The sequence below is a fragment of the Bacillus rossius genome, chromosome 18 (genome assembly GCF_032445375.1).
Source record: "Bacillus rossius redtenbacheri isolate Brsri chromosome 18, Brsri_v3, whole genome shotgun sequence".
Taxonomy (NCBI): Eukaryota; Metazoa; Arthropoda; class Insecta; order Phasmatodea; family Bacillidae; genus Bacillus; species Bacillus rossius.
This window is the reverse complement of record NC_086345.1, coordinates 9,375,906-9,399,428: the sequence shown is the minus strand read 5'-3', so window position 1 is coordinate 9,399,428 and position 23,523 is coordinate 9,375,906. Positions and strand designations below refer to the sequence as shown.

At 42.5% G+C, this 23,523-nt stretch overlaps 2 protein-coding genes across 2 annotated transcripts in view; one reads left to right on the top strand and one right to left on the bottom strand.

Moving 5' to 3' along the window:
- Positions 1–23,523, bottom strand: part of LOC134541259 (uncharacterized) — a 357,586-nt gene that overhangs the window by 13,031 nt on the left and 321,032 nt on the right. The window lies entirely within an intron of this gene.
- LOC134541256 (uncharacterized) lies at positions 1,714–5,837 on the top strand. Its single transcript, XM_063384533.1, has 3 exons — positions 1,714–1,927; positions 3,195–5,002; positions 5,446–5,837. The coding sequence occupies exons 2-3, from the start codon at positions 3,200–3,202 to the stop codon at positions 5,791–5,793; spliced, it is 2,151 nt and encodes a 716-aa protein (XP_063240603.1). The 5' UTR covers positions 1,714–1,927; positions 3,195–3,199; the 3' UTR covers positions 5,794–5,837.

Here is a 23,523-nt window from a genome sequence, read left to right as displayed (position 1 = left end):
TTTTGTTTTATGCCTAATCATTATAAGTATCAAATTGTTTTCTTGAACCCTTCAAGTTTTAATGCATTACTAATGTATAAATGCTAAACTGCATGAGTCGTATTCAAAGTCTTTATTTCTGCCTTCACCCCCACCCCCCCCCCCCCCCCCTAAACCCAACTTTAGCACCTTTAACACACCCTCCTCAAGCAGGTGAAGTGTAGCTATCAGGGGAAGAAGTCATAGTTATGCCATCAACATCACGACTTGTAACATAGCAGAACATTTCCAGGCACACCAATGATACAGTATGCCCTGATAGACATGTTTGCTGCCCAATATGTCTAATCAGCAACCCACTTCACCATTATGTGAAAAACTGGTCATACATTTAATTCCAGAATTAACAACAAGGTTAAGGTAATATCAAATCAAATTAAAATATCATTTTCATTATAAATTAGATTGATGCAAAGTATTTAATGCATGTAAAAGCATTATTTGTCATTTAAAGCCTAATCTATACTAATATTATAAAGCTGAAGAGTTTGTTTGTTTGTTTGAAAGCGCTAATCTCAGGAACCACTGGTCCGATTTGAAAAATTCTTTCAGTGTTGGATAGTACATTTATCGAGGAAGGCTATAGGCTATATTATATTATCAATAACATTAGGGATCCTTACTAAAAGTCCAATTTAGAATCAAATGCATTGGAGGGGGTTAGATACAACATGCAGTACACGTACGAAGTGTGTGTTGACAATGCCGCAGGCGCTATAAGTTTATTTCCTATTGCCTATTAACATTGTTGCCACGCACTAGATGCCTTATCATTCTTAATTTTCCCATACAAGTAAAAAACACCCATGTGATATTAACAACGAAGCAATCAGTACCCTCATAAGAGTTCAATTAGTATTTAAATACTTTTTATCACTTTAAATCGCAAACCTAAACTATTGGTTTTTTTTTCCTCTCTCTGTGTTTAATTTGTTTTTTATTGCCCTTTTTTCAAGTACTGTAATCACTCGCGTATTGTCCGCAGTAATTTGACCACATTTTTGGCCAAAAAAATGGGGTGCGGACATTATGCGAGGAAAAATACAAAAATACAAAATTTAGTGTTCTATTCAAGTCGTGCGTCTTTGTTCTAATGAGGGAGGGCGGGGGAGGCAGCGACGCAGCAAGAGGAAGAGAGAGGCAACGACTCCGCAGGGGGGAGAGGCAGCGCTATTACAGGGTGGAGAGGGGCAGAGGCAGCCCTGTGACAGGAGGGGAGAGAGGCAGAGGCGTGGCTTAACCTCCCTCCTGCCAGCTATCCAGCCAACCAGACAAAGGAGTGTTAGAATCCTTGACCCACTTCCCTTCCTCCTTCACTTCCCCTCTTCTTCTCCGACAACACTCCACATCAACACAGCGGCAGCTTTCTTTATCTTTATGTCGTTTGAGGTAGGACCAGTGTTGCCAGACGTACCCGAATTCGGGTACGCATACCCGAATTACTGTGTCTGTACCTGGTACCCGAGAAGATGTGCTCGGGTACGCAAATGTACCCGAATTTTAGAAAACTAAAAAATCAATAGTAAAAAATTCTCAACTTTTTTATTTTAATAAAATATTTCGGTTTTATAACAGTAACTTTATTAGCTAATATTTTAATATATGACGTTGTTTTAGGCATTCTAAAATATACCTTTTTACAAGATAAATTCACCCAGGAATCCTGTTTTCTTTTTTTGTAATAAGGGGATTCCCCCTGTTCTTTGTCCACTTAAAAAAACTGTGATTCCCCCTCGTTAGTCTGAAGCAGGTCAGTGAGACAAAGGGTAAAGTACTGTTTCTATTTCTGTGCGCAGTGTGTGGTTGTAGTGTGTTAAGTGGCAGAATATAAGTAGTGAGATAACTCAAGTTTGACCCAACATACTTGGAATATATTGGGGATATACAGGTAAACTAATAATAAATATGAAATATTTTCGTGTGTAGAACCACTTACTTGAGTTACCTGTTTTTATGTATTACTACTCCTGCGTTTTTAATTGTGCATGGTTTACATGAATGAAATTATTCAATGAGTCTTTTTTCAATTGAAATTGCCTGGTAAACGTATGTAACGTCCGAGTTATTTGGCTATTTATATTTATTTCACTTAAAATATCTTAATATTCATGGCACTAAGGTGGCATGTTTTAATTTGATAGATCAGAGTCGGCCAACTTAGAGCGCATTATAATCAGTCTTTGCTGTCGCTACAATTCTTTCTGGTTTGTCGATAATTATGCACTATAAAAACCAATTCTATTGTTTCTTTGAGTAGTTTACAATTCGTGAAACCATGTTCTCATGAAAGACATTTTAATTGCCATAAAATTCTCTTCATTATTTTTTATTCGCAATAAAATAATTGTATCACGTAACTCACAAATAAAACTTATTGCTATGTATCACCAATAAGAGATTACTCAAATATGAAATGGGTGGTGTGTTTACATCGAACTCTTGCAACTGTATCTTTCGCTGACATTTTTCTTGTGAATTTTTTGTTGAAGACTTAAAGCATTTTATATTTACGCATTGTTATTATACGATCAATAGTCAAACTCCCCCTTCACTTTTTGTCATTTAGTGCAGCTATACCAAAAAATAAGTTATAAACCAAAATATGTTAAATTAAAAATATTAAGAACATATTCATATATAACCAGATGTTCATGCCAAAGTTAAGAATAGGGACAGTCATTCGTTCTTCATTATGCAAATGGGATATCCTATTATGCCTTCATGACAAAAATGTTCTCATCCTTGCTGAAAAATTACTATATATGTATTTTAATTTTATTTATTGCATTTAGAAGCACCAAATAAGCTTTCGGTTGCTTTATTATAAAATGCAAAATTCTTGACACTTCAAGAACCCTAAAACAGTGATTGTTCTTAGTTCATGATATGATTTATAATTTACGACTCCTAAAAGCAAATGCACATTAAGTGACCTCAATGCTGCACTTGACTAATTCCAACAGAAAGTTTTTTCAAGGTGCTGTATGGAAGTGAAAATAGTTAAATAGAGTATATTTGGCCTACCATAATCTTGTAGGTCATCTTAAGCCTTTCTGTACATGACTATGTGACAGATCTAAGCATTTTTTATAAAATTATTATGCTAAAATAACTAATTGTGCGCTTATAAATTAAAATCATATTTTTTTCTGCAGACAAAATGGCAGACACGAGTGAGGACGATACAGAATGTGGACCATCCACTCCAAAGAAAAAACCTAAAACAACATTCACGAAAATTAAAGGGAAGTCAAGATTGCAAAAGTACAGAAAAGAGTGGGAATCAGATAAAGAAGTTAGTACATGGCTAGCACCTGATTTAAAAGACTGTTACAAGGCAATGTGCAAAATTTGCAATTGTAAAATAAAAGCTGACATTACAAATATAAAGTGTCACGGGAAAAGTTCACGACATATAAAACTCTCAAGTGCCTCCACAGAAAAAAGTAAACAAAGCCTTCATTTTTATCTCCAGAAAGAAAGTAATGCCACAATCGATGTGCAGGTAAAAGAAGCTGAAATAAAACTCGCTGCTGCATTTGCAGCTCACAACTTGCCTTTTTCTGTAATGGATCACCTACAAGAAGTACTAAAGGGATGTTTTCCCGACTCCAAAATAGCACAGTCCATACAAATGAAACGCACTAAAACCACTGCTGTTATAAAAAATGTTATTGGAGACAGTCATAAAAACATTTTGGCAGATCAACTTCATGATTCAAAGTTCTCAATTTTGACAGATGAATCTACAGACATCAGCTGTGTGAAGACGTCTTGCATCATTGTACGCTTTTTCGATGATATTGAAGGAAGAGTCGTCAGCAGATTTTGGGAACTAATTCAAGTGTTCGAGCCCAGTGATGCTGAAAGTGTTGAAAAAGGAGCAACTGCGCAGCATCTGTATGCAAAAATAGTAGAAAGCTTTCAGAAGGTAAACATTCCACTAATTAATGTCATTGGGTTCGGGTCGGATGGCTGCAACACAATGATGGGCGAAAAAAACTCTGTTGCTAGTCGTTTCAGAGAAGCTTGCCCTGGGATTGTCATAATGAAATGCATATGCCATTCACTACACTTGTGTGCTAGTACAGCATGCAAGGCTCTTCCAAGGAGATGTGAAGATTTGGCAAGAAACATACATGGGTTTTTAAAGAATAGCAGTAAACGACAGTGCCAATTGGCAACATTTCAAACATTTCTTAACATGGATGTACATAAAATGCTTCATCCATCTCAGACTCGTTGGTTATCATTGTTGATGGTTGTAGAAAGACTTTTAGAAAACTGGGAACCACTTCGCCTTTTCTTCATCGACAGGTGGTTAGGAGAACACCTTGTGAGTGCTGAACAAATTAACCAGTGTTTGAATGATCCATTTATAAAATCGTTCTATCTCTTCCTTGGCTGGGTACTTCCAAAAATTGTCAATTTGAATAAGTACTTTCAGTCACAGAGAGTTTTAATCACATCTTTGCACGACCAGATGACTATAACATATCAAGACCTTCTAACAACATATATGAAAAGAGAATATGTAATGAAAGAGTCACTACAAGACATAAAGCCAGATGACTCCAGAAATTTTGTACCCTTGCATCAATTGTACCTGGGAGTTGGAGTAATGAGTCAGTTACAGAAGAAAGAAGTCATAAGTAATCCAGAGCTTGTAGAAGACCTGAAGGTCAAATGTAGGACTTTCCTAGTAACTCTTTGCACAGAAATAAAGAAGAGATATGATTTTTCAAGTGAAATAATGGCATTCTTATCGGTTTTCAATCCAAAAAATTCTTTGTCACAAAAAGCAAGAGAGAACACCTCTTCCCTACTACCACTGGCATTAAAACTACCAAGAATCGCTCCAGATAAACTTCAAGACATGGATGATGAGTGGCGTCTCCTTCCTTTGCACTCACTGCCCGACGATATTTCATCATGCTCAGATGTGGACGAGTTTTGGAACAAGGTATAATATTGCCACATTCTTTCTTGTAATTATATTTACTTTAGATGGATTGATCGCCACCATTTTGGAGTTTTTTTAAGTAATAAATAGAAGCAATTTTTGTTCATCAATTCGGAGCTTGACAGATGAGAAGGCATTGCTTAATTCATTTTATAACATGTCAGTATTTATAACATGTTGCAGTATTTTTTGCTGTTACTAACATCAGATCTGTGATTGCATCAACAAACAATTTCTTCCTACTGTTATAAATACAAATGTATATACTTAGGTCAAATGTCGGTAAGTTTCGAAATATATTATTTATGCCTTGTTATGTAGAAAACTTGAAGCATACTCCGAAATTGAATTTATAGCGAAATATCGAACAATCCATGATGGTGGTGATCCTTCTGTTTGCATTTTATGCACAGTTTGTAAAAACACTTTTGTTCTATTTTCAGGTGCGAAAACATAAAAACAGCGCAGGGGAAATTGTTTTCAAAGTACTTCCAAAATTTGTGCTGAATGCAGTCTCGATCCCCCACTCTAATGCTGACTGTGAACGTATATTCAGCAAAGTGAATTTGATTAAAACGAAACAAAGAAACAAATTAATCACTCCAACTTTAAATGGCATACTGCTAGCTAGCGAGTGTGTCAAAAAATCCGAATCGTGTTGCCATAATTTTAGGCCAACACCAGACATGGTTAATCGAATGACAAATGCAAATGTTTATGCAGACCTGCAACCACAGACATCAAACCAACTACATGTCACTGCTGAAGACGATTTCTCTTTTGGTGACTGAACGTCCCACAAATATTCCCTGAACTTTCTATAAATTGTTAAACACACGTGTCATATAAAAATTTGTGTGTGTATATATATATATTTTTTTTTGCGAAAGTCTGTTGCACTTAATTCACGAGTGTAACACTTAGCAAGAAAAAAATATCAGTATATAGAAACAGTTAAGTACGTAATTACAATTTAATCCCAATAAAAAAAAGTGGTGTTTAAAGCGACGTCAACTACAAAAAAACACACACAAACTTCAAAAACAAAATTTTATCCTGTGTGTGCAACAAAATTACGGAGTGCAGACACACGGTAAAGAAACTACACAGTGGTAAGGTAAGTAAGATGCCATATGACATTTTTTTGTTTAAGAAGATAGCCATTTATGTTTTAACCTTTTTTGTGTGTGTACCGGAATGATACCCGAAATAAGACATTCTCGTACCCGTAAGTACCCGAATTTTGAGGTAAGTGTACCCGAATTTTGTGTGCTACGCCTGGCAACACTGGGTAGGACTAACTGCTTACGTCTGGCATGCCTCACGACGGTCCTACTGAGAACGGACACTTCACCAAAATCACCTCCCGCCGCTCACAATACACGGCTTGTTGTTTGATGCATGCCAAGCTGCCCTGCCCTCAGATAAACCCAGAAAAACACGTTTTTAAATTTTTCTCAAAAATGTTTACAAAACAAGGAGGGGCTTATACGCGGGTGGGGCCTTTGACCGTGCTTTGTTCAGTTCAACGAATTTCCCTACCCTTTCAGAACAGGAGAGAAAGGACAGCTCAAGGTCACAGCTTTGTTTACAGAGCCGTCAACTTTCCATTCGTACTGCGTCCTTTAGGGGTGGCCAAAGTTGTGTTGCCCGCCGTAGACGACTGGTGCGGACATTATGCGAATTTTTAATTTTTTCTTTTAAGGATATATAAATAAAGGGTGCGGACATTATGCGAGGGCGGACATTACGCGAGTGAATACGGTATATATATATTTTACAGACTTGAAACTTCACAGTAATGTTCCTTATGTTACGCAGGATGACATTTTCCGAAAATTAGATCCCATGGGTGGTTAAAACCAGGCAACAGTGGGTACTTTGTCTGCATGAGAACAGGATTTTGCATTGTTCATGCCTTCTGCGTCTCCATGGCAACGGGCATCGTGCGGCAGTGGCGTACCCACAAGGAGGGGCTTGTATAATGAGCGGCGCAAGAGTGATCTGCCTGTAGACTGCCGTAGCGAAGTACGGGTACATCAGTTGTACGTTGCGTGCACGAGTCGGGAAACCATTGGTGCTATTCATTTTCTCTCCGGTTCATTATACAGCATTGTAATAAATTTTCAATGATTTTTTTTTATTTACCATTACTGTAAATGGGAGATGTGGCTTAATTTTTTTCCATTAGAATAGCCATGCGAAGCCGGGTCGGGCAGCTAGTAAAGAATAAAACAATTATTAGTGGAAATGCAGTGTAGTTTGTAATACTTATGCTGTACAGCAGCAGTTCCCAAAAAGTGTTCCGTGGCAGAGTCACAGGGGTTCCGTGAGTCATAATGAATGTCATATAAAGTAAACACAATCATTGTCAAATAACTTCCTTTGAAGGAGTTGGGGTTCCGACAAAATAAAAAGTCAATCATAGGGTCCCTGACCCAGGGTTGGGAAAAAAACAGTTTTTTTTAAAAAAAAATCAAAAATTAATGTTTTTTATTGCTTTAAACTGTTTTTTTTTTTTGTTTTAAACAGTTTGTCATGTTTTAAAGAGTTTTTTTAAGTTTAAACTTTTTTTTGTTTGTAATATTAATTTTAATCAAAACCACCAGAATATGTTTTGCACATATAGTTTCAGCAGAAGTCCCATCAGGTGTAAGGTATATTGCTACACATATTTGAATATGGAATTCCCTGACATGGCCCGGTTTTTCCTGACTGTAGCCATTCGATATTATTAAGTACAAGGCAAAAAGTTCACCATTCAAGGAATAGGCTACTTATTCAGTCCCGTAACACTAAAAGAGATTAAACCTTATGGTGGATTGCTTTGGAGAAAAGTACTCATCATGCAACTCTGAACCTGGCACATCAGTAACGCAGTGCAGTGGCTTCGTCAGCTGGTATTGAACCTTTTTTTCTCCACATTCGGGTTTGTGCATAGTACTGTAAGGAACCGGCTAGGAACAGAGAAGGCTGCCAAACTTGTAACTGTTTTCCATGCACTTAACTAACAAAAACAAATTTTAATTAGGTTAGATGAACTTAGTGGAACTGGCACCCTAAAAGGTATGACTGGTTTGACCCCAAGCAGTGCTGGTATTTTATGTTTACGTGAGGAATGTGTTTCACTTTAAAACTTCTCATCCTAGTCTGGATATTTATCACAATTGATAACTTACAATGAGACAGTGATGCTTGCGATGAAAATGTCAATATGCAGTTTTCGTTTTCGTAAGAAATTAAACTTTTAAAATACATATAAAAAAACGCGTTTAGAACAGAATGTTTTAAACAATGTGTTTTAAACTTGTTTTATTCAGAGTGTATTGTTTAAAACAATTTTGAACATATTGTTTTAAACATTTTGTTTTAAACGTGCCAACCCTGCCCTGACCGAAAAGAAAATTGGGAACCAATGCTGTACAGTATCGTGTCTGTCCTAATATATCCCCATTTTTTGATATTGTTCTGGTTCCTGCTCGCACTATCTCTCCACTTGGGCGAGGTGAGCTAGCGCACGCGGGTGAAGGAAGATTTACTAACCATTACTGCCCCGTCTCAAACATGTGCAGACTGTGTTTCAACTAGCAGCAAATCATAAAGCTAGAAGGTGTGCCTTGCCTGTGCTTATGTCAGATACACAACATGCTTTACCACTTCCACGAAGGCTTTATAAATTTTTTAAAATGGTTGGGTTCACTTTTCCAGTACTGTACTGTATTTTAATTAGGAAAGGATTTGCTGTAAAATTTCATGGTTCCCTAATTAATTCTCGGTTCTTGGTTCTTGTTGAACCGCTGAGAACATAAACACGACCGAGGACTGAGGACCGGGAACGACACATCGCCAGGTGTACGGCACAGACACTCCAACACTTCAAGAGAGTGGACCAGGTTTGAAACCATCTGTAGCTCACAGTCCTGTTCACCCTAGTCTACTCACCAGTTCATTCACCGACTCCTCCTTGATTAGAGGGAAAACTATCTCACTGGGCTCCTGCTTCACCATCAAGTCTTCATTCGCTGCCTGGAAGAAATAAAAGGCATCACAAATAGCAGTAGCGGCCTCAGAAGATAGGCCAGTCAACAAGAGGCAAAGTAAGCACTTTTTACCAGCAGACCTGAAAACTTGATATAAGGGTAATTCGAAGACGCTGAATCGAATGGTGCTAATTTTTTTGAAATTAGACGTGAAGTTTTTGGAGAAAAGGGTTAAAAAAAATTTTGACTCAGTTTTTCTCAGAATATAGGCGTTTAAGCAAAAAAGGTTTCAAACAAAAGTTGTGCAGAATTAAAAAATACATAAAAAAGGTTCCCAGGTCCATCTGCGTATTTGCTAACATGAGCGAGAAATATTGGAAAGAAAGTAGTAAAGCTGTTAATTGGAAAAGTGGGGCTAGTGTACGTGCGAGCGTATGTGTGAACTAAACACAAACGAAGGGTCTTCGGCTATTCTCGGGCCTCTCCGTTATGACTAGCCAGTGGGAGTGAGACGGAAACATTTGACCTCTCTTTTTATTATTTCACGCGTTAGCGAGTATTTTTCGTCTTTGGCCATCGAGTGCCGAGCGTTCTATAGTTATCCTTACTGATATTATAAATGTGAATGTGAGTTAGTTTATTTGTTTTTTTTGTTTCACTTTCACGCGGAAACTACACAACCGATCATCATGAAATTTTGTTCGCATATTTTCAAAGGTATAGTAAAGGACAGAGAACACTTTATATAGGTATATAAAAAAACAGTATTTTTTCCCGAAGGGCAAAAAAAATGATATTGGTAGGCTATGTATGAACGTCTGATTGTGATTTTGAGTAATTTTAATGAAATTTAACGCCATCAGCTTTTCAATAAATAAATTAAATAATTCACCAATTTAATAATATAATACCGGCGTTCAATTCACTATTAAATTTTATTTTTCTGTCACCACCAAGCAATACTTAAACTTTTTTTTGAGGTTAGGTTTTTGTTTATTTTCATCGGTGATTGTTGTTTGGACATTTTTGCAGAAGGTTATGTTTTACTGTCAATAGAATTATGTAATTTAGTGAAAATGATGTGGATCTAATTACTCAAGTTTTCCCGGACTTGCAGCAAAATTTGAATAGTGATCAGTGGTTGTACGCGAGAGCAATATTGGCGCCAAAAAATTTATATCGTTAATAAAATCTACACTTATATTTTAAAAGAGGTTCAAGGGGAATTGAAGGAGTATTTGTCAATAGATACAATCATGGATACAGAACAAAGCACTTCATATCCTGCGGAGTTTTTTTTTTCACTTGAACTTTCGGTTGTACCCTCACGTAAACTTCAAATGAAACTAAATGTACAAGTTACGCTTCTACGAAATCTAGATGCTCCTTGACTATGTAATGGAACGAGTTTTCGGATAACACAATGGGGGCAGAATATTTATAAGCTAAATTGTATTGACGTCAGCCGGGGCTACGCCCCATGAGCCTAGTCAGTCTCCGTTTCCTCAACATTCCTCTCCCCTTCCCCGGCATTTGTACCGCCATGTACGTAGTCGTGTGTTTGAATTGCGCGCCACGAACTACCACAAGAGGGCGCTTAGAAGCAGTGCGGCGATCCCTAAAATTGCTATGTTAATATTAATTGTAAGCCTTTTTGTTGTTTTCATCCATCTTCGCCCCAGTGCTGTGTAATTTACTTGTGTTTTCTTTAATTTAAATAGGTTACCTTAAATAACTATAGACGTTGCCCGGGCGGACCCGAACAGGCACGGACTTGGACGAGGGTAGGAATGCTTTTACATAAATTGTCATTAAATAAGTAAATAGTAACGAACTTTCCATTGTCAGTAATTTTTATATATTTTTAATGTTTATCTGTAATTTACTCAACTTTCGCCGGGGCACGGAATCGTAGAATATAGTAACGGTAATTGTGTTGGCGCGAAGGGCGCCATGTTGCCACCTGCGAGCGATGAGCTCAGCCCAGTCCATCTTCATCACTGACCGAGAGCAGACGCGCCAGCACCCCGGGGACTTCACCTTTGTTCTGCACTGACCAAGTAATTCTGTCTCGTTAAGTATTTCTGAATCTCTTTCGCTCGTCATCCTCGGGGCAGCTCTCGGCCAGCGGGCTGTTTAATTAATTAATTGTCTCAGTCGAGTTTTCAGCAATCGTGTAATAAGTAAATTTTGTAGCATGGCCACGTGTGTGGACCATGCCTTCACCTAAGTCGATTCGTGCCTCAGGCTTTTTCTACCGTGTAACGTGTAACGGACGTGGAGATAACGTGTTAGTGAAATTAAATCTGGGAATAAAATATAAACTGAGTATTTTATTTAACCACGTGGTGAGTGGCTTAGCCTAGGAGTGTGGCGTGCCCGACGCCTAGAGCGGGCCAGGTCTGGAAAGGTAGGATAGAAAGGGCTGGTAACTCGTCCCCACTTGGGCTACGTAACGCCCTGAGAGAGAGACTCCGCCGGGTCCACGTGCCCTTCCACGTGGTGGCGCCCATATTTAACATCTTAAATTCACCGGTAACGCGCGAGCAGCCGTCAAATGGCGCCCAAGAGCGTGGGGCGAGTTACATCTTCCGCGAAAACCAGACCTGTACGAGCGTGTGAGATAGGCGGTTGTTACGCGGAGCGCGCGGAACTAAAGTTCGCGCTGGAACTATTGTTCGCGCGGAGCGTATAGCGGGACTCTGGCGCGCCGGCCACGTGACCAGCCGGGCGCGCGCTTCCAGGAATTCGCTGCGAGCAGCCAGGTGGCCGCATTCCTCGCGACAACAGCAGCCGGGCCAGGTCAGTGTGTGTGTGTACCGCCATCCGCGTCGCGTCGCGTAGCGAAGGGAAGAGGGGCAATCGACCGGCCTCACCACCACACGACCATGTCGGACAACCACGGACTTGACAAAAATCCGGGCGCGATTAAGGCAAGTGAGTTGTTTCAAAAGAATAGCTTATATTGTGTTATGTGCGCGCGACCGCGCCAGGTGAGCGGGACGGCGATTTCTTCGTGGACGGACACGTGCGTGTGCGTAGGACAGTATGAAGCGCAGCCGAACCACGAGCAGGCAGAACGGGCGGATCAGTTTGAGGCGGGACACGGGAAGTGCACGGATGCGGAGTGTGAGGGCAAGACGCGGGAGGGAGGCTGGTGCCGGAACTGTCGCGCGTTCAAGCACACGGCGTGTCTCGCGAAGTCCGAAATAATCTCCTTTCAAGACGGGTGGTACACGTGCCAGTGGTGCCACCACGTGAGAATAGCGGGCCCGTCAGGCCGCAGCCCGGTGAGAGACGCCGCCGACACACCACGGAGCAGGGTACCTCTCATAGGACACGTGGAGCTACCGGAATTTGCGGGCAGAACCAGCGACGATCCGCGGAGATTTGTACACGCGTGTCGGGAACGCCTGAATCGCTACGGAGTGCCGGAGTGTGAGTGGGCGAACAGGGTGAGCACCGCGCTCAAAGGCGACGCCAAGACGTGGTGGCAGATCGTCCAGGAGTATGACATGCCGTGGACCGAGTTCGCGAGATTGTTCGAGGCCAGATTCGCGGACGTGAAGACAGAGATGAGAGTGCGGACGGAGCTGTATTGTCTCGAGCAAGGCGCGACGGAGGCGGCGGAGGCGTTTATCATGAAAAAAATACGTCTGTACAAGCGGCTGTTTCCCGGAGAAGAACCTACCGGAGTGCTGGAGCGGGTAGTTGAGCTGATGCGCCCGGAATTTCGCCCGTATTTACGCCCGATGACGCGGCGTCCGGCAGAGGAGTTCGTCCAACAGGCGCGCGTCTTAGAGCAGGACCTACGAGCTGTCAGACCGACCAGGATCCACGCCACCCTGAGCACCAAGCAGGAAGACACGACGCCCGCCGACACCAAGGCGCTGGTGCCCTACACGGCGCCCACCCGAGACCAAGCTAGGCGCGACGAACCCGGACCGAGCGGCCACGCGCAGCTGACATGGCGGAGACGGACTACCGGCGGCAGCCCACCACCTCAGTGCCACACGTGTCCACCAGGCACGTTCCATTGGCACGAGAACTGCCCGGTGAGGAACAAGTTCCGGCCTGACTTCGCGGCGCAGCAGCCGTCGGGAAACGGACGGCAAGGGGGCGGCGCGCTAAGACAGCCCACCTCCCCCGCCTCACCTAACAACAACAGACCTACGGCGGCGGGGCCTCTCCTGGGTCACGTGGGAGCGGCGGAGGCCGACCTGTTGCGCATTCCGGTGGTTGTCAACGGGCGCGCAGTCCACGCGCTTGTTGACACCGCCGCCAGCCACAACTGTGTGGCGGCACGCGTGATTGGCCGTGACAACTTCGAGTACCACCCGGGCCAACTCCAGCTGGCTACCACGGGGGACGCCTGCTACACCCAGGGCGTCGCGACGCTGGAGGTGGACGTGCGGGACCAACGGTCCGTCACGACGGCGCTGGTGGTGGAGCAGTTACGTGATGACGTCATTCTGGGGCTACCCTGGCTCTACGAGCAGCACGCAGCCATCGACATCCGGGCCGGCTGCGTCCACGTCGGCACCCAGGGGCGGCGGACCATCCACGGGCTGGGTAAGCCTACTCCACCAGCAGTAAACCAGGTCAGTCTCGACGAGTTCCAGCACGGAGTTCCCCCCGAGTTTCGTGCTACCATCCAGCAGGTCCTCGATCATCAGTGTAATGTGTTTGCGTCCGCGGACCCGCTGAAACGTACCACCATAGCTGAGCATGCCATCCCGACCCATCCTCACGAGCCAATGTTTATCCCACCCGGTAGCTACGGCCACGTTGGTAAACAGACCATCCTAGACCAGGTTCAGGACATGTTGCATGACGGGATAATTGAGCCTAGCGAAAGTCCGTATAATTTCCAGGTCGTGTTGGCAGAAAAAAAAGACGGGAAACTACGCTTCTGTGTCAATTTCAAACCTATCAATAGAGTGACAATTAATGCCCCACCCCCCCTGCTGAACATGGCCGACACACTTTCAGGCCTGGGTAACGCCAAGATATTTTCTTCCCTCGACCTAAAATCTGGGTATTGGCAGGTGCCGATACGTCCGGCGGACCGACCCAAGACGGCGTTCACAGCCCCAGACGGGCGGAGATTTCAGTTTTGCGCGATGCCATTCGGCCTACAGGACGCCCCCGCTACCTTCCAAGGGATGATGACACGGGTCTTAGACAACTACTCGGGCAAGTTTGCGGCCGCGTATCTGGACGACATAATTGTTTGGTCTCAGACGTGGGAAGAACATGCGCATCATTTAGCATTAGTCTTGGAACGCCTGGCGAGCCATGGTCTGACATGCAATCGCGAAAAATGCCACCTGGGGACCACAGAACTAGATTTCCTGGGCTTAGTGGTTAACGCGGACGGAAACCGACCCACGGAAAAACAGCTGAGTGTAATTATCAACAAGGAGCCCCCACGCACGCGCAAGCAACTGCAAAAGTTCTTGGGGCTAGCTAACTGGCTGCGAGCCTTCGTCCCAGAGTTCTCGGTAGTAGCGGCGCCGATGACAGAACAGCTGTCACCCAAACGTCCGTTCAGGTGGACCGTGGAAGCCCAGAACGCTTTTGACGAGCTAAAACGCAGATTTCAACAGTGCCACTTACTCGCGCGGCTGGACCCAGGCAGACCCCTGATCGTACAAACAGACGCGAGCGAGAAGGGCATCGGGGCCATCCTGTTACAACTCGGCGACGACGGCGAGCCCCGGGTGATTGAATATGCAAGCGCCAAGTTCGGCGACGTCGAGCAGCGGTATAGCGTGAACGAGCGTGAGTGTCTAGGCGTAGTTTGGGCCCTCAGACGCTACCGCCCACACCTGGAGGGGCAGAAATTCGTACTGAGAACTGACAGCCAATGTCTCAAATGGCTGGCCACGATGCAGGGGCGACGTTCGAAGCTGACGCGTTGGGCCATGCTTCTACAGGCCTTAGATTTCGAAGTCGAGCATGTACCGGGAAAACAGAACGAACTAGCGGACGAGCTGTCGCGAGATCCGGACGTCACCGTCACAGCCTGTGACGATGCGGAGTGGGAGGAGCTTTTGCCACCACCCAGCGGGCGCATACCCAGGACCCCGCGCACCCCGACAACCCAAGCCGCATTGTGTGCCCTAAACCTTAACGTCACACCGACATTACCGCCAGGCGCGGAGCTTGATGACTTAGACGCCTACGTGCGAGCGGCCCAACTCACGGACACAGACACACAGGAGATCGTGCGCCGTTGCGGGAGCGGAGAATGTGAAGGCTACCGTGTATTGGACGGGACACTGCAGGCGCGACCTAAGGGGACAGCTGGCCAATGGCGGACGTTCGCGCCAGCCGCCACCCGCCGGGAGGTGTTTGACATGTATCACGTGAACAGGCTAGCCGGACACCCCGGCGCAGACCAGACGCGACGCGATCTGCGGGAACAGTTCTACTGGCCAGGGGTAAACAAGTTTGTACGGGACTGCGTGAGGAGATGTAAACATTGCCAGAGGCACAAGGCGCGCCGCACCGACGGGACAGCCCAGCAGGTACCCAGGCAGCCCACCGAGCCATTCCATACAGTCGCCATAGACCTAATGGGACCATATCCCCGCACGCCCCGAGGGAAAAGATTTTTGTTGGTGGTGACAGACTGCTACACGCGTTGGGTGGAGGCCTACCCCCTGGCGAACATCCGCGCCGGCACCATTGCACGCAGCCTGGAAACGGAGTTTTTTCCTAGGTGGGGGTACCCCCGGGTCCTGTTGTCGGACAATGCCACCCAATTTGTCGGGCGCCGGTGGGCGCAGCTGGGGAGAAAATGGCGGGTAATCCTACACACCACCCCCGTGTACCACCCCCGCGCGAACCCCACGGAACGACGCAACCAAGAGGTGAAGGTTCAACTGCGGTTGAGGCTCGCGGATGACCACGCCCAATGGGACACGCACATCCCGGACGTTCTGTACTGCATCCGGCGACGGGTGAACGCGGCAACCGGCGAAACACCAGCCACCATGGTCCAGGGGCGGAACCTCACCCTCCCCGGGGAATATCACGTGCGGCAACAACAAACGGACCCGGACGTAGAGAGCCCCGAAGGACGCCTGAGGCGATTGGCCGAGACGCACGATAGGGCGCGACGTAACCAGGCAGCTTACCAAGCACAACGCACACCCGAGACGACCCGCCCGCCCCCTGAACTGAAACCAGGCCAGCTGGTTTACGCGAGGCTCCACCCCCTCTCCTCCGGCCGACGCAACTTCTGCGCCGGCCTGGCGCCAAAGTGGTTTGGCCCGGTGGCGGTGGTCAAGGCGGGGCCCACGGCGGTCGTGATAAAGTTACCCTCAGGCCGGGCCGCGAAATATCACCGGGACGATGTGCGCTTGGCACAGGAAGAGACGGAGGCGGCGGACGAGGCGGAGACGGGGCAGGAAGAGACGGAGGCGGCGGACGGGGCGGAAGAGACGGAAACGAGACGTGACGGAGCAGGGACGCGGCAGGAAGAGACGGAGGCGGCGGACGAGGCGGAGACGGGGCAGGAAGAGACGGAGGCGGCGGGCGGGGCGGAAGAGACGGGAACGAGACGTGACGGAGCAGGGACGCGGCAGAGAGAGACGGAGGCGGCGGACGAGACAGACGGGAGGGCGGCCGCACAGCTGGTCACGTCCACCCCAACAGACGGGGGCGGGTTCAGAGGCTTCCCGGACCTGGGGGCGGGACAGGCGACGCCCCTCGCAGTCACAGATGTCCGGCCGAGGCGGCTGTTCGAAGACTCGGGGAGTGACGTCTCGCCTTTCAGGGGATTTCTCAGGGACACGCCCGGAGTGACGGAGGGCCAGTCGACATCCCAACCACTGATAAGGTGGCCGGAGGAAGTAGAGAGTAGGCCGGGTTCGCCGGACGAGCCATTATGGCCGCTGCATTACTCGTTGGCAGACTCCACGTTCAGGGTGACAGTAACCGAACCGCAGGAAGACGAAACACCGCGGGAAGAGAGGGGAGACCGGGCGTCACAAGACCCAGTTCCGGCTCCGCGATACACGCTACGACCCCGAGGGATCGCGAGGAAGCACAGCTGTTGTTGATAAGGGGGCGACCACGCCCACAGGCGACCCAGCGGAAACGTCGACATGACCGGCTATTCGAGGGGGGGGCAATTGACGTCAGCCGGGGCTACGCCCCATGAGCCTAGTCAGTCTCCGTTTCCTCAACATTCCTCTCCCCTTCCCCGGCATTTGTACCGCCATGTACGTAGTCGTGTGTTTGAATTGCGCGCCACGAACTACCACAAGAGGGCGCTTAGAAGCAGTGCGGCGATCCCTAAAATTGCTATGTTAATATTAATTGTAAGCCTTTTTGTTGTTTTCATCCATCTTCGCCCCAGTGCTGTGTAATTTACTTGTGTTTTCTTTAATTTAAATAGGTTACCTTAAATAACTATAGACGTTGCCCGGGCGGACCCGAACAGGCACGGACTTGGACGAGGGTAGGAATGCTTTTACATAAATTGTCATTAAATAAGTAAATAGTAACGAACTTTCCATTGTCAGTAATTTTTATATATTTTTAATGTTTATCTGTAATTTACTCAACTTTCGCCGGGGCACGGAATCGTAGAATATAGTAACGGTAATTGTGTTGGCGCGAAGGGCGCCATGTTGCCACCTGCGAGCGATGAGCTCAGCCCAGTCCATCTTCATCACTGACCGAGAGCAGACGCGCCAGCACCCCGGGGACTTCACCTTTGTTCTGCACTGACCAAGTAATTCTGTCTCGTTAAGTATTTCTGAATCTCTTTCGCTCGTCATCCTCGGGGCAGCTCTCGGCCAGCGGGCTGTTTAATTAATTAATTGTCTCAGTCGAGTTTTCAGCAATCGTGTAATAAGTAAATTTTGTAGCATGGCCACGTGTGTGGACCATGCCTTCACCTAAGTCGATTCGTGCCTCAGGCTTTTTCTACCGTGTAACGTGTAACGGACGTGGAGATAACGTGTTAGTGAAATTAAATCTGGGAATAAAATATAAACTGAGTATTTTATTTAACCACGTGGTGAGTGGCTTAGCCTAGGAGTGTGGCGTGCCCGACGCCTAGAGCGGGCCAGGTCTGGAAAGGTAGGATAGAAAGGGCTGGTAACTCGTCCCCACTTGGGCTACGTAACGCCCTGAGAGAGAGACTCCGCCGGGTCCACGTGCCCTTCCACGTGGTGGCGCCCATATTTAACATCTTAAATTCACCGGTAACGCGCGAGCAGCCGTCAGTATGTTAGAATTGTTAAATACTGATGATTCCAGTCACGCAAAAAAAAAAAAAACAATTACCATATTATTATTTTTTTGCAATGATCTTTGATAATTATTTAAGGACATAACGTGAGCGAAGCCGCGGGTAAAAGCTAATATATATATGCGTTTAAGCGCGCTTTTTTAAATCGAATCGTGATGCTTATGGCACGTCGTTTTATTTTTTATTTTCAAAAATAGTGAACCATAAATAAATAAAAATAAAACAATATTTCATTTTAACAGAAACCAATAGTTTCCGAAACCATTTAAATAATTGTTTAATAATTTATAATTATTAATTAATAATTTTAAATATCCCATCTTTTATTATTTGAAAATTTGTAGTCAGTCATCACCTGTTACTAAAATTTTGTTAATTATAACTCATTATGACATGATGTAAGTTTTTGGACATACGCCATTGCTAATGGCGTATATCCAAAAACTTACATCAAGTCATGCACTCCCATTGCACAAATCTTTCAAAGATAATATAACTCATTATAGTTTGTTTATAGTTATCTTAGCGTTCAAATAATTAATGTTATACTTTAATATTCCTTGAAAGCGATTACTAATTTTGGGAAAGTCTTTCCTTAATATATTTTTAGTTATTATTTTTAATGTGTTTTCTATTACTATATACATAGTATAGAATTAAGACGTAATGTTTTAAGAGTTTCAAACTATACTCGCTTAGATAAGCGCAACTGTGTCTAAATGTCTGCTTAATAAGTTTGCTTATACATTAAAAAAGATTTACCCAACATTTCAACATATCTTTAGAAGTTTTTTTTGAAACTTTAATATTTCTAAGATAAAAGAAATAGGAATAATAAAATGTCTATGCTAGAATATTGTAGACATAACAGAATATACAAAGGTCCCGCCTACAATATAAAAACATGTGCGTACAGCAATTGTTTTGAGAACCACGTGACAACCAAGTGTAAAATAGAAGCGGAGCAAAATTGTTACGTTGAGAGAAACGTAACAAAACAAAACAAACAATTTTCCTGAGGAATTTTTCATTACGAAGGTTCTGCATTATTTGGACAAATACGCAGATGGACCTGGGAACCTTTTTTATGTATTTTTTAATTCTCCACAACTTTTGTTTGAAACCTTTTTCGCTTAAACGCCTATATTCTGAGAAAAACTGATTCAAAATTTTTTTAACCCTTTTCTCCAGAAAAATTCACGTCCGATTTCAAAAAAATTAGCACCATTCGATTCAGCGTCCTCGAATTACCCTTATATCTAGTTTTCAGGTCTGCTGGTAAAAAGTGCTTACTTTGCCTCTTGTTGACTGGCCTAAGAATGACATTTACATGTCACAAGGCCAGGAAAAAACACGTTACTTTCTGCTGTGCATTTGGCCAGAGAGATTTTCGTACTGTATTTAATATGAAATACTTTATACATTTTGAGTGGTAAACTGCTAGTTTAACAGCTAGTGTGTGCTTGTCAGGAGCTTACATCCTTCACAACAAGTAGGTATGGTAACAATCTCAGCACATGAGACACTAAAATAGTACCCAAACATTATCTCAGCACCAACCATTTGCATTTTATATTTTTGCTAATACATATTACATAAACTGTAATTAAAACATACAAGCATTTATTTGAAATTTATGTAGGAATAAAATAAAGAATATAAATTATGCAGCCACATTTACTTATTAAATACACAATCCTATTCTAATCCATGCCGTGTTTCTCTCTGCTGTTATTACAAACGACATTTCAGTTATAATATGTAGAAGTGTACGTATACCCTGGGTGCTGCAAGAACTTTATATTGAACTGGGCTCAGGTTGGAGTGTAGTGGTCGTTTATTTTTAACTCAATCTTTCAAGTCTTAAACCATTATTCAGACAGTTATGTAATAATAATATTCCAAGTAATTTTGTTTGTTGACTTTTACATAAGAGGAATTAAAAAACAAATTATAAACATGCTTAAGTAACAAAAAAGCAGGTAATGTAATGATACCAAAACTTTTAAGTTAGGAAATGTACACTTCTAGTTGTATAAAAAGTACTTTCACAATTACAATACAATTCACTTTTAATACAGGAAATTCACACATTTCCACTAGTTTAACAATGAGATGTACATCCCATCCATTAATCACTTATTTTATTCATGCAGATGGGTCACACACAACCCACCGTGTAATGTGGCATAACCTATAACCTGATTAAAACTACACACTGTATGGAAATATAAGTTAGTCTGTTAGGTATTCCATTGGGGTGATAATCCCTACTAATATTATAAAAGCGAAACGTGTTTGTCTGTTTGTTCTTCTATCACGGAGCAATGGAGCAATGGACCTAAATGATTTTTAGCTTATAGATAGTTTATGGGTGGAGAGTGACATAGTCTATATATAATTATGAATTTCCATCCCTAAGAAAGTGAAAAAAGAATAAATTCAGTTTTATAATAGAAAATTATGACAGGTATGTCATAGACACACAAACAGTGAGTTTGTGTCAATTCTGTCAGCCACACAGTCATATAGTAAGGTCTGACAAATTCCTATCCTTATCCTTCGCGAAACCCATTTGCTTAGTGGAATATGTTACTTCGTACCCCAGTAATCTTTACGTGATGATAGTTTACGTAAAACATTATTACATTTACGCCAGTGAGGAATTTATTTCATCATTGATTGCATTTAAACTGGTAAACCTTTATAAACATGTCAGTTGGTGTGTTGCATGCAGCTAACTTGTCTTGTAAGTCACAAGACTCTGCCCTTCCCAGCTTTTATGAGGATTTGTTACAGGAATAAATATAGGGTTTTCTCAGTACTGCAGATCTTATGCAAGGTCATGGTGGCTAATTTTTAACACTAATATTGTGTCCTTATAAATATTTTCGTAAGTAATTTTGGTATTTAATAATTTTATTTATAAAAGCCATTTGCCTATAATTTTACTAGTTTTACTTTGTTGGTTAGGTTAATATTTATTTAAGTGTGATCTTCAGTATTTTATTGCAATTGAATGTACTTTTCATAATTATAATTTTATGTTAAGTGTTTTATAGTCCTGTTAAACCAGTGAGTATTGCGTTGAGAAAAGGAAATTAATATGTGTGGCAAGACTATGTCGAACCTCGAAATGATAAGACAATAATTAATCGCAACCAGTGTAAAAGAGAGACAGACGTTCGCCTGGACCATGTAAAGGATATCGGACTGGAGAATACCAGATTGTGTTTCAGGCTAGAAAGAGACAGAGATGTGTAAGAGAACCAGGGGAATCACTGAAAAGTAGTGCAAAAGTGTTGTAGTAAGAAGGAAATAAGCATTTCAGGGAAGTCCCCAGCTAAATGAATTTATCTGTAAGCTTTGTAATGGGTGTTGTTTTGTCAGCAGTTGTGGATCGCGAGCTGGGCCGAGAATTTATGCCGTCTTAGTGGCTCGGCGGTTGTATTGTTTTATTTATTTATTTTATTTAAATTTTTTGTTACATGCGCACCAACAGTCCAGGGACTTTAGTGGTGGGCACGACATATACAAAATATACACAAATACATAAAGAAACAAGAAACAAAGGACAAGACATCCATACACACAGACAACACAAGGACAAATACAAATATAATACTTAAAATAATAATTAGTACAAAGTGGTAAGATAGTAAGCAGCAAGACATAAAATTTAATAGAGTACAATAATGTAAACGTGAAAGAGAAAAAATACTGACTATAATTAGTATGAGGATATAAATTACATTAAATACTTTAACATAGCTCTGTACACAATTAATTTGACTTGGTGTTGTGTCTATTATAGTTTTTAACGAGTCTATAAATAAGATCATTCTTGTTATAAATAGTACATAAACTAGAAAAGAGGCGAGAATTGAATTGGGGGATTCTCAATCCGGTGTTCTCAAGAATATAGCTACATTTAATTTTATAGTTATAAATGTTATGTACAAAAAGATAGTCCAAATGGGCTCTACGGTCTGCTAGAGGAATAAGTTTGGGATGCGGAAAACCTCTATGAATTATTAGTTGAGACAATTTGTTTTGTAAATTTTCTAGTTTCTCAATATCAGTCGACCCAATGTCATTCCAGATAGTTGAACAGTATTCTAATTTAGATCGAATTAATGCCAAGTAAAGAGAAATAATTGAATCAGAATTGGTAGCATAATGAGTGATATATTTTATAATAGCAAATGTTCTTTTTGAAATGGAGTTTAAATAGTCGATTTGTTTATGAAAAAATAATTTTGAATCTAGAAAGACACCAAGGTCTTTTATAATGAAAGTTTTTGAGATTGGGTTACTATTCAGAATGTAATTATAAACTATAGGGTTATATTTCCTAGTAAAGGATATTACCTTAGTTTTACTATCGTTAAGATTGACCAAGTTTAGAAGACACCAATTATTGATTTCATTAATGTCCCTTTGTAGAAGAGCGCAATCATTGACTGTCGATATTATTTTAGAGATTTTCAGATCGTCAGCAAAGAGTACACCAGTTGAGTAATTAAGGACCATGGTAATGTCATTTATAAATATATTGAAGAGGAGAGGTGAGAGAGTGGCACCTTGTGGTACTCCAGAACTAGCATGGTGTAAAGAGGATTTATGGTTATTGACAGATACAAAGAAATATCTATTATTGAGATAGCTAGAAAACCAGTTCAAGTAGTTAGTACAAAAACCAAAGTCTGATAGTTTTTTTAAAAGTAGCGAATGGTTTACTGTATCGAATGCTTTGGCTAGATCAAAATAACAGGCATCTGCCTGACCTCTGTTAGTAACTACATTATGGATTGGGTTAAGAAAAGTAATTAGGTTAGTAGTGGTGGACATTCCAGATCTGAAACCGTGCTGAGTGGCTGATAATTTATTTTGAAGTTGAAAATTTAAAACTTTGTGTATAATTTTTTCAAATATTTTTGCGAAGCCATTAAGTAAAGATATTGGTCTGTAGTTTGACACAATCAATTTAGAGCCATGTTTTGATACGAACAAGTTAAAAAGTGCATATAAAACTCATATATTTAATGTTTTCAAAATTTAATCTTCAATATTAATAATAATAATCTGCACAACATACTACCCCACTGCTCACATATTCTAATATTCACAAGTGTTTGTCTTTGTATGTGAAGGAATAGTCGTTTTTTTAGCCAGGCACGATTGTGGCTTGCTACAATCTTCTACTGGACTTAAAAATAATAGTAGGCCCTATATAAATATTGTTGACTTATTTTATGAGCAGGTACCAG

What these genes read in the sequence shown, in the direction of transcription:
- LOC134541256 (XM_063384533.1), top strand. Translation starts at nt 3,200, where the DNA reads ATGGCAGACACGAGTGAGGACGATACAGAATGTGGACCATCCACTCCA. An exon ending in TGGACGAGTTTTGGAACAAG is followed by an intron (nt 5,003 to 5,445) that starts GTATAATATTGC and finishes TTCTATTTTCAG; the next exon opens with GTGCGAAAACATAAAAACAG.